The 11524-nt window shown below is 41.7% G+C and overlaps 1 protein-coding gene across 1 annotated transcript; it reads left to right on the top strand.

Moving 5' to 3' along the window:
• Window positions 1-5756: 5756 nt before the first annotated feature.
• On the top strand, window positions 5757-8778 carry LOC146668219 (ATP-sensitive inward rectifier potassium channel 12-like). Its single transcript, XM_085410108.1, has 2 exons — window positions 5757-5931; window positions 6456-8778. The coding sequence occupies exons 1-2, from the start codon at window positions 5840-5842 to the stop codon at window positions 8053-8055; spliced, it is 1692 nt and encodes a 563-aa protein (XP_085266234.1). The 5' UTR covers window positions 5757-5839; the 3' UTR covers window positions 8056-8778.
• The last annotated feature ends 2746 nt before the right edge of the window (window positions 8779-11524 follow it).

An 11524-nucleotide genomic window follows, 5' to 3' on the forward strand; every position in this document is an offset into this window, starting at 1 on the left:
TTCTTTTGTTAAGACTAAACCTTTTCAACAGTTTCAACTAGTCACTGCTTATTTCGTGTGTGTGTGTGTGTGTGTGTGTGTGTGTGTGTGTGTGTGTGTGTGTGTGTGTGTGTGTGTGTGTGTGTGTGTGTGTGTGTGTGTGTGGTCAGGTCTGCTGAGTGATCAAGATCCTATTTTTTTTAACTTGGACAGAGTGTAGAGCCAGTGCTGTCCTCAGGGATATGTAGGTCCTTCTCACTTAAGAACATCTTGTACAGAAATACAGAAAAATAGAGGACAACAAAAAAAAAAAGTCACACCCAAAAGCGTGCCAGTTCTCTCGCACATTTCTTTATTAAAAAGCCTTTACACAGGCAGAAGGAAGAAATACAAAAACAGGGTGCAGAATACACGTGTGTGTGTGTGTGTGTGTGTGTGTGTGTGTGTGTGTGTGTGTGTGTGTGTGTGTGTGTGTGTGTGTGTGTGTGTGTGTGTGTAAATCTTCTAATTTTATGCAAATGGCATTACACTTTATAGTAACATCCTCTGATGTTATAATCTTCATCTTAATCTGTATTTTTTCCCACTCTTTGGCCACCTCAAGTGACCTTGCACCTGTAAACCTTTATTTCTTTGTTTCTTTCCCTATTTCTTTATCTGTGTGTTTCTTTTTTCTCATTCCCCTCTTCTCATATGATCAGATGTCAGATTACATGATCAGATTACACAAAAGGGCTTAAGCCAGGTCATAAAGCTACTGCCATCCACCTTTCGTATTGTTGTTTGAATCGAGGGATTAAGGGAAGTAGTAATCTGTTATTTGAAGAGGGCTTCCTCCATCCTCTCCTCTGCATGGGATTATTATGTTGGAATATGAAAGTTTGGCTTGGCTGACGTAGTTGAATAAGAGCTACGTCATGCATGAGCATCCCTCTCAGAGTCTTTGACACAGTATTTAATAATAATATTAATCTTGTAGAGCTTTGTCATGCACTGTGCTGTATCCCTGTTGAGTTTCGGTGCGATTCTGTGGATGGCTCTCTCCTCTCTGTCAGTTTATCTCGTCCTGTCTCACAGGATAAATCATCATCACACACAAACACACAGGGCACAGCAAGTCAGTCCCTTTGAGAGGAGAGATGTTCTTATGGCGACAGCTAATACACTAACTATGATCATCAATTACTGTAGCTCTCTCCCTGGACTACTGTCAGCTGGGGAAAAGGAACCAGCATGCATAAAAAACAGTAACTGACTAATGATGAGGAATAAGAAAATAGAAGAGAAAGTACAAATATCCAAAAGTGACATCGCGCTACAGTCCGTTGTTTTACTTAGAGGACACAGGAAAAGGTAGTGAGCAGGTCTGTGGTAAACTTTTCTCAACTTCGAGGGGACGCAAACCACTGAATGACATATAGCAGTGTAATAGACGGTTACCTAGGCAACAGGGGCCTTGAATGTCCATTAGTGACAAACGGTCAGGTTCAAAGCGATACATGAGAAGTGATATGTGGACATACCTTAAGGAGACATTAATTCAGCGAAGAATTGCAGTGAATTTCAAATTGCTAGGATTATTTGAATCCACATGTACATGCTGTATATTTTATGTACATGTGGTTTAGGTTTTAGCACCACAGTTCAGCATTTTGACTAAAGCTGGAAGGAATTTTAAGTAGTTTGTGTCACATTTAGGCAGCCTAAAGAGACACCACACAGGAAGTGTTTCATATTCGTAGCTGATGGATGCAATTTAACATGTGTTACATGATGGTAAAGGCTCGTATTTAAAGTAAAGGGGTTGTTCAAACTACCTTATTTTATTTTTACTCATTTCGTAACTGGTGGAAACAAAAATGGGCCTGTATTTCATGATGTTTACTTCCATAGCTGTTTTGTTCGTGTTTTAGTAAGAACAAAGCTTGTTTTATGAAACTTGTAATGTTCTTTTATGTTTTTATTGTCATAGAGCAGAATATTTTTCTAACAGCCCAATAAAGTGACAGCATTTTCTGAAGCATCAGGAGTTTCGCCTGCACTCCTAGAAGGTGAACTTGGTTTTGTGAAACCACTACTTCTATAATCATTAAATACATTGAACTGTATTCAACTGCGTTCACTGAAAGATGTGTCTATGGCTTTGTCAAAATGATGATCACCATGGCAACAACACTATACTGCTGTGCTGTGCTGTACTATAAATACTGCAAGGTATTTCCCTTATTTTGGACACTGTGAGCGAACAGATCAGCCAACATGGCTTCAAAGGCTTAACTACAACTACAAAAAAAAAGTTTTGTTGGGGGGCTAATAGTTTGAGAGTTATCATTTTTTTGTTTTATTATATCCATGCCCATTCATATCTTCAAACCTTGTTGTAAATTGATTTTTAGTTATTTATTTATATTTTTGAGTAGTGTTGTCCGCTCTTTAAAACCTAAAATCTTCTTTATTTCTGACATTGACTAAAACTTAAAAACAAACGAAATAAAGCATAATAAACTTATAATTTTAATTTCCACCATTGTAATAAAAAAGAAACAATCTTTAACCACTAAGGATAGGCAGTTCAGTTTAATCAAGAAAACAGAAGTAATAAATGGATTTTGTGAATGTGGCTGAAGCACTAATATAAGGGAGGTGGAAAGGGTGAATTTGTTTTTCAAGGTGTCCTTGGGCAAGATGTTGAACCCCAGATTAGTCCTGATGTATCCATCGGAGTAAATGTGTGCATGAAAGTAAGAAATATCCTTAAACGTATAGAATAACGTGCTTCATGAATGTGGCGTGGAGTTAAAAGCATTCTGAGTGCTCGCTTAAATGTGAAAAGCACAAGGGTATATGCACTCACAGATAATTTAACTACATGTCCCTGTTCAATCCAAATGTCTAATCATCCAAATACATGGCAGCAAGTCCTTGCATTTGGGTATGCAGACACGATCTAGCTGTCCTGCAGAGGTTCAGCATGGTATGGTTGTGGCTGCTGTTCAAAAGAGAGAACAGCATTGGTTTCAAAAAAGAGAAAATATCTGGCGAGCGGCAGTTCTCTGGTTGAAAATGCTATGCTGATGTCAGATGTCAGAGGAGAATGGCCAGGCTGCTTTGAGCTGAAAGAAAGGTAGTAAGTTAAATAACAGTCATTAAAATCAAGGTATGCAGAAGAGCATCTCTGAACACAAAATAAATGAAACCTGAAGAAGTCTGGAAAAATGTTGCCTCGTCCAATGAGTCTTAATTTAGATTGCAGGTCAGAATTTGGTGTCAACAACATAGCTGTGTCTCGCCTTGCATCAGTAGCTCAGGCTGCTATCAGTGGTGTAATGGTGTGGGGGGAATATCTGGGACACTTTAGGCGTCTTAGTACAAACTTAGCATCGTTTAAATGGCAAAGCTTACCTAAGTATTTTTGCTGACCATGTCATTCTGTTGGCTGCTTCCAGCAGGATAACGCACCATGTCGCAAAGTTTAAATCACCTCAAACTGGTTTCTTGAAAATGGCAATGAGTTCCCTTTACTTAAATGGCCCGCTCAAACCAACAGAGCACCTCTGTGATGTGTTGGAATGAGAGATGAACAACAAATCAACAGCATTTGTGTGAAGTTATCATGTCAGTATGGCATTGGGTGTGTGTGTGTGAATGTCAATACTAGTCAATTTAAGATGAAATTATTGATATTTGGAAAAACTGTAAATCATCAAAAACAAAACAAACTTTATCTTGAGAAGCGAAACAAAACAGCATGTCATGTAAAACTGCAAAGCCTAAAGAAGCAAATATAATAGCGTTATTAACGACATGTTTCTGCTGACAATTCTAAACAAAATTTAGTCAAAATATAACAAATCTACAATAAGTCAGGGCAACAAGAAAGAGTAATTTTCCCATTATAAATGCAGGCCAAACAGACCAGTCTGTGAACTGTGTCGTGCTCGCCTTAGCCAACAAATGAACTCGTTGACACTCACACGGGTCTGACCCATGTGGCATGGCATACTGCCTGACGTCTTTAAGAACTCCATAAGTAAAGGTTCCCTCCTCCAGCTGTGAGAGTTAAGATGATGTAATCATCTGCCCTATTGGGATTATCCAATAGAAGATAATCCTTTATCCAGCCACTGAGCAGCCAGTTCATAACATCTGTCCTTGGTGTAACACGAGCGTGGAACCGTTGCATACAAGGGTTCATTACACGACATCCAATCCCATCAAAATCTGCTTGCGTGTGTGTGCTCATGTGTGTTAAAATGTGTAGCGGGGCATGTGCTTGTTATTGACGTAACGGCGATATCGAACGGAGGCTTTTAAACTACAGTTGTCAAAAGTTTTCCCAAGACAATCCATTTCTGCTCTTTCATTAATGCAGGCCTAATTCACATCAGCCAAAGTGATTCATGTACAATAAAACATAAACCACTAACGGCCTGTTGTGTTGCGTGTGACTGGCCCTCTACTGGTTATGCAACCCTGTGGTTTTTGTTCATCCTGGTTCCCGGTTTGCTGACATAACCCTGTCATCAGGCCAAAACAGCGAATCAATTGTTCCTCTAACAGTAGATTACCACTGATTCATCTCTTAAAACCTTTGTCCCTTCCACAGCCTCTCTGGTTTTCCACCCCTGGTTTGGCCTGAAGGTCCCTAAGGCTAATCACTAGCAAGGACCTAATCAATGTGCTGTCATTATACAAAACTGTCTGGTCTGCTCCATGCATTAGGAAAGGCCAAAGTTTGTGAGGGATTTTTGATTGTGAATTTTTGACCTTTTTTATGGAACTATGGATGGTGGGCTGTGGGAGATTCTTGTCTTCTGTTTGTGTGTTAGCCCCCATTTGACGAGATGTCATTACTTTATTACAAATATTCACGGTCCAGTGAGAATCAGTCGTACTATCTTCAGTGTCTTTGAGATTGCTTTAGGTTGTTATTCTCCATTAAAAAGTCTAAACTAGCGAAATTGTTATTTTTTATGTTGCTGCTTTTTCAATCTTTATTTTATCACATCAGAACATATTTGTGTGGTGAATGAATGTATATTCACTTGACTCCGGATCTGCCCTTATTCTTCGTGGCATGGATTTGGCTGTGAACTGAAGATGCTGGAGATTGGTTCATTGTTTAATGACCAACTATGCAGGTGTACCTAATAAAGTGTCCAGTGAGTGATAATGTAGACTGCGAGTGATAAACAGACAGGTGAAAATTATCCGAATGTTCAGTGTTAAAGAAATTCTCAGGAATTTAAATTGGTGCATTAAAATGTAATGCAGCAATCCTCTAGATTTGCCAGAGGAATGGTGCAGAAGGTTTACAGTAAAACAACTGAATAAGCTGCATTAGAGCTGGCAATAATGTTCATGAATGTTACTGAAGAAGACAGGACTGTCCATTTTACTGCTGACAGAATTTTTTATAATGTGATGGAATGACATGGGAAGGGGCAGTGGGAATCATAATCGTGTGAATAATATCATTGGATCATTAATTATGGATTTATTGATGTGTTGTATGATGTGTAGGTGTTGTACATCAGTGCCTTTTATATATCTATATATAACGATGGAAATGATGGAGGGGAAACTGAAGATGGTTAATTCCTGGACCCTCGGGGGCTATCATATTCCTAGGAATTCCCAGGAATGAGCTATGTTCAGTTTCCCCTCCATAAGTTGTTGCGTTTTATATGCTGTGATCTGTGCTCAAATTTTGATGTATTCTCATATTCTAAAAAACTTCAGCACGGCTCCTCTTTGTCCTCTACATTCACAGAAAATGCACCAAGAGAGCACAGTGCTGATAACAAACGCAAGTCACACCTGAGCTCATACTGCCTCCCTGTTCAGCAACAGTACGTTAATGGTTGGAACGACCCGCCCCAACCTACATTACTGCCCCCGCAGATACAGCCTGATGATCACCGGTGCCATGGGAGCGGTGCGGGTCAACAGGTAAGAGGTAATGGGACTGAAACTATGTCAGTGGATGCAGCTTTTAGAACATTTCTTCCTTTCAATTTGGCAAAGTATGTCCATTCATTAGTAGCCTTTTAAACACAGATATATTAAAAGTAAACCACAAAATCAAAGCGTTAGATTGAAACAGATGCACAGCTTTACTCCAAGTTTTAAAAAATTGAATTACAGGCTTAATGATGCAAGGATTAGTACGGCTGCAGAATATAGATTAAAGTTGATACAGCCTGTATTTATATCTGCTTTTATACTAGTTTTCTGGACACATGAGAGAGTTTTTTAATTCCTGTCTGTGTTATGTGGGTTTATTCATATTTGTTCAAACAAATGTAATCAGTCATTATCAGTCAAAGTTAGCTTGATGCAACCATTCATACTGTTGATACAGGTGGATGATAAAATCTAAAACAGCAGTTTTCATTTTAGGCTCCATAAACTACTAATTAAGAATTTATTTAGACTCATTTTTTTTTCTTTTTTTTCCTTCATTTTTCTTCCAGATACAGCATCGTTTCCACAGATGAAGATGCCCTGAAGATCTCCAGCCTGGGCCTCCACAATGGACACAGTCCTCTGAGCCAGCAAACGCTATCCGGGACCTGCATGCGAGGTGAGGAAGGAGGAGGGGGAGGAGGAGAGTGTCCCGGAAGCGATGACGGAAGAGGGGCTCTGTCTCTGAGGGTGACAAATGATCCGATTGTCCACAACAGCTGCCGAGCTTCACCTTCATGCCGCCTGGGCCTGGATCTGGGCATCGGGCGTGTGCGCAGTCGCTTTGTGAAGAAAAACGGCCAGTGCAACGTGGTTTTCAACAACATGGAGGATAAACCACGACGATACCTGGCTGACATCTTCACCACTTGTGTGGACATACGCTGGCGCTACCTCCTGCTCATCTTCACCACCACCTTCCTTCTGTCTTGGCTGCTGTTTGGCCTGATCTTCTGGGGAGTGGCATACGCTCATGGAGACTTTGACATTCGCATCCCTGATAAGGACGGAGATGCTCGAAGTAGCGCAGAGGAAGGAAAAACTGAGTGGCAGCCATGTATTCTCCACATCCAGGGTTTCATTGGGGCATTCCTCTTCTCCATAGAGACCCAGACCACCATTGGATACGGTTTCCGGTGTGTCACCGAAGAGTGTCCGTTTGCAGTGGTGACCGTTGTGGTGCAGTCCATTGTGGGCTGCATTATTGACTCCTTCATGATAGGGACCATCATGGCAAAGATGGTGCGGCCCAAAAAGCGGGCGCAGACCTTGCTGTTCTCGCATCATGCTGTCATCGCTCTGCGAGACGGGAAGCTGTGCCTCATGTGGCGGCTGGGGAACATGCGCAAAAGCCACATTGTAGAGGCCCACGTCCGTGCTCAGCTCATAAAGCCCTATGTGACTACAGAGGGCGAATACCTCCCCTTGGAGCAAACGGACATCGATGTCGGCTATGATGACGGACTGGATCGGCTGTTTCTGGTGTCGCCGCTGGTGGTGGTCCACGAGATCAACAAGAACAGTCCTCTGTATAACCTGAACCGCAATGACTTGCAGAAGGAGGACTTTGAGATTGTGGTCATCCTGGAGGGCATGGTGGAGGCGACAGCTATGACCACTCAGGCTCGCAGCTCCTACTTGGCTAAGGAGATCCTTTGGGGTCACCGCTTTGAGCCTGTGGTGTTTGAGAAGGGTGATCGCTACCATGTGGACTATTCCCGCTTCCATAAGACCTATGAAGTGCCATCTACACCTATTTGCAGTGCCAGGGAACTGAACCAGATGATGGGTCACAGGGGGCACTCCTCATCCTCCAGCTCGAGCTGCTCTCAGTCCCCCTCACCGTTTGCTCCGAGGGCGAGTCATCGCCTACTGGGCTCACACTCTCCCAGTGCTTTCTGCTACGAGAATGAGGTAGCTTTGTGCTGTGGGGATGATGAGGATGAGAAAGATCCAAAGGAGCAGCTGGGCGATTTAGGTTTCAAGGAGACATTTGTGGAAGAGCAGAGAGTGGAGATGTTATGTGTTCTGGACACAGAAAATCAGATCAGCCTTGACAGACTACAGCCTGCTCTACCTTTATACATCAGCAGAGAGTCAGGAGTTTAATCACTGGTAATGACTGCTCTTCCATTTATTTCCTCTCTTTGCGTGCACCCAACCAAAGTATTGAACTCTTGTAAAAAATAAAAGACGGTGAACGCAATAAAGCACACACGTCTTGCGAAAATACACACAGCTTTTAGTTCACATGGTTTCAGATAATGCACACTTTCAGTGTAACATCAACATCTGTCGAACCGCACAGCTCACCTGCTTTTAAACACGGTGACGAGGTAATTGTCTTCAATCATGAGTTACCCTGAACGTTCAATTGCTTACTTGTCTGTTTCTGTGTGACCTGTGTTTTAGGCGCAACTAAGCTTTCTGTTATTGATTTCCATTCATTTTTGTTTTTGTAAATATGATATAGTTTTATTTTAACTTTATAATGAGTTGACATCATATGCAGATAGCTACAGGATTAAAAAAAAATTAAGCATGACGCAAATGCTTCAAACTTTAACACACTTGCTTTCTTTGTGTAAAAATAAATTACTTCTGCATTTTCATCTTCTGTCTTCTTGCCTGAATTCTGCTGCATTTCACATCTTCTCTCTCTCTTTTCTTTCGAAGTTCATCACTGTATATTCTTTAGCGCTAACAAAGCACAGATGAAATCCAGAACCACACTATACAATTCAAACCTGTGCACACGATGAACGAGCACTTTACTCTTACTTTTTTTCAACAAACACAAACACTTTGCAACTGTGTTATGTTTTCTATGAACAAAACCACCTAATAAACAGCAGTATGTACTGTTATGACTGGAACTGCCTCTCGTCAGTCTCGAAATTATTTCACATTTTCAAATAATTTTACAGCTTTCGTGTCATTTACCACTTTGATCAGTCCAATTACGACATACTTTTAGCCTTATTATGTGTTGTGATGTTTAGGGATGGGTATCGAAAACCGGTTCTTGTTGAGAACCGGTTCCCACTGTTTCAATTCCTTGGAATCGTTTGCCACTTTTAAAAACGATTCCCTTATCGATTCCAGTCGCCCCGAATGACGTCATCACGTTGAGTAGCGTCTTTTACCCAGTAGGAAACACGGCGCCTGAGCGGCACAAACGCTCAAAAGTTTGGTTACACTTTATGAGAAAGGATGACAACAGGGCAACGTGCAATACTTGCAAAGTAGAGATTTCATCAAAGGGAGGAAACACTACGAATATGCAAAAGCATTTGCTCAAAAAACACGCGATTGCTTTCAACGAATGTCGTGTTTTTGATCCGCTCCGGACTAGCGAAGCTCAACCCAGCAGCAGCGGTAGCGTTTCCACGTCCTCTCCCGTTAATACTGCAGGTAACTAATCAATTAGCATTGCATATTATGTTAGCGCGATTTACCTTATTACAAAACCTGCTATTACTGTGCGTTGCATTTAGATAACCATGATGAGAGAGACAGAGTCTGGCTGGCTCAGATGCTGGCAGTTCTCGCTGCAGTCTACCGGTAGCGTCTCCTTTCAGGCCAGGATAGACGAATGTCACCCAGCAGTGTCTAAGTTTGTGGTCAAAGGCTTGCACCCATTTGCCACAGCAGATGCCCCCGATTTCACTTTGGTAAGTGAATGTGTTTAATTGTAGGCAGGGACATTACTGGATATTTTTGTGTAATTGCTACAGAATAATTTATGTTAAACTTTGTTATTGCTACAGGAGAATATTTATTTTATTATTTTACATATACATTTTTTTCCTGGGGACCCTGTGACACCCCATTGAAGAGCCGAAGGCTGGATCTCTTAAGATCTCACTGTTGGGTTTGTAAGGCCATGTTACTCCTAAATTTCTATCTTGTTCAAAGAGAAGATATAAAACACAGTTCTAAGCTAATCGACTTTAGTGTTCTCCTTTTTAAAAAAAAAAGAATTGATAAGAGAATCGATAAGGAATCGAATCGTTAAACAGAATCGAAAATGGAATCGGAATCGTTAAAATCTTATCAATACCCATCTCTAGTGATGTTACAGGTGCTTTTCTATGAGAGAATACAAATGAGGAGTTTCTAAAAAAATTTTTAAAACCACTTCAAACTACTAAAAACTGAAGCATGTTTAAAGCCTAGTGCAAAAAAAAGGAAGAAAGGTTCAGTCTCTATATTTGAACCCTCAAAACAACTTTATAGGGGCTTAATAAGCTGGTGATTTGCAGTGCCTGCGTCCATCTTTTATATACAGTCTATGAAAAGGGCTCTAACAAAGGCTCTGGGTTATTTGTTGTACTCTTTCATTGTTGCTATAAACTAAACTTACATTAACCTCCTAGGACCTGGCGTCCACATACAGTGGGGCAAAAAAGTATTTAGTCAGCCACCGATTGTGCAAGTTCCCCCACCTAAAATGATGACAGAGGTCAGTAATTTGCACCAGAGGTACACTTCAACTGTGAGAGACAGAATGTGAAAAAAAAATCCATGAATTCACATGGTAGGATTTGTAAAGAATTTATTCGTAAATTAGGGTGGAAAATAAGTATTTGGTCACCTCAAACAAGGAAAGTCTCTTGCTCTCACAGACCTGTAACGTCTTCTGTAAGAAGCTTTTCTGTCCCCCACTCGTTACCTGTATGAATGGCACCTGTTTGAACTCATCATCTGTATAAAAGACACCTGTCCACAGCCTCAAACAGTCAGACTCCAAACTCCGCCATGGCCAAGACCAAAGAGCTGTCGAAGGACACCAGGAAAAGTATTGTAGACCTGCACCAGACTGGGAAGAGTGAATCTACAATAGGCAAGCAGCTTGGTGTGAAAAAATCAACTGTGGGAGCAATCATCAGAAAATGGAAGACATACAAGACCACTGATAATCTCCCTCGATCTGGGGCTCCACGCAAGATCTCATCCCGTGGGGTCAAAATGATCATGAGAACGGTGAGCAAAGATCCCAGAACCACACGGGGGGACCTGGTGAATGACCTGCAGAGAGCTGGGACCAAAGTAACAAAGGTCACCATCAGTAACACACTACAACGGCAGGGAATCAAATCCCGCAGTGCCAGACGTGTTCCGCTGCTGAAGCCAGTGCATGTCCAGGCCCGTCTGAAGTTTGCCAGAGAGCACATGGATGATACAGCAGAGGATTGGGAGAATGTCATGTGGTCAGATGAAACCAAAGTAGAACTTTTTGGTATAAACTCAACTCGTCGTGTTTGGAGGAAGAAGAATACTGAGTTGCATCCCAAGAACACCATACCTACTGTGAAGCATGGGGGTGGAAACATCATGCTATGGGGCTGTTTTTCTGCCAAGGGGACAGGACGACTGATCCGTGTTAAGGACAGGATGAATGGGGCCATGTATCGTGAGATTTTGAGCCAAAACCTCCTTCCATCAGTGAGAACTTTGAAGATGAAACGAGGCTGGGTCTTCCAACATGACAATGATCCAAAACACACCGCCCGGGCAACAAAGGAGTGGCTCCGTAAGAAGCATTTGAAAGTCCTGGAGTGGCCTAGCCAGTCTC

This window comes from Rhamphochromis longiceps, linkage group LG6 (assembly GCF_057381845.1).
Source record: "Rhamphochromis longiceps isolate RC_006_pf linkage group LG6, R_longiceps_female_GT1.1, whole genome shotgun sequence".
Taxonomy (NCBI): Eukaryota; Metazoa; Chordata; class Actinopteri; order Cichliformes; family Cichlidae; genus Rhamphochromis; species Rhamphochromis longiceps.

What these genes read in the sequence shown, in the direction of transcription:
- LOC146668219 (XM_085410108.1), top strand. Translation starts at nt 5,840, where the DNA reads ATGGTTGGAACGACCCGCCCCAACCTACATTACTGCCCCCGCAGATAC. An exon ending in GGAGCGGTGCGGGTCAACAG is followed by an intron (nt 5,932 to 6,455) that starts GTAAGAGGTAAT and finishes TTTTTCTTCCAG; the next exon opens with ATACAGCATCGTTTCCACAG.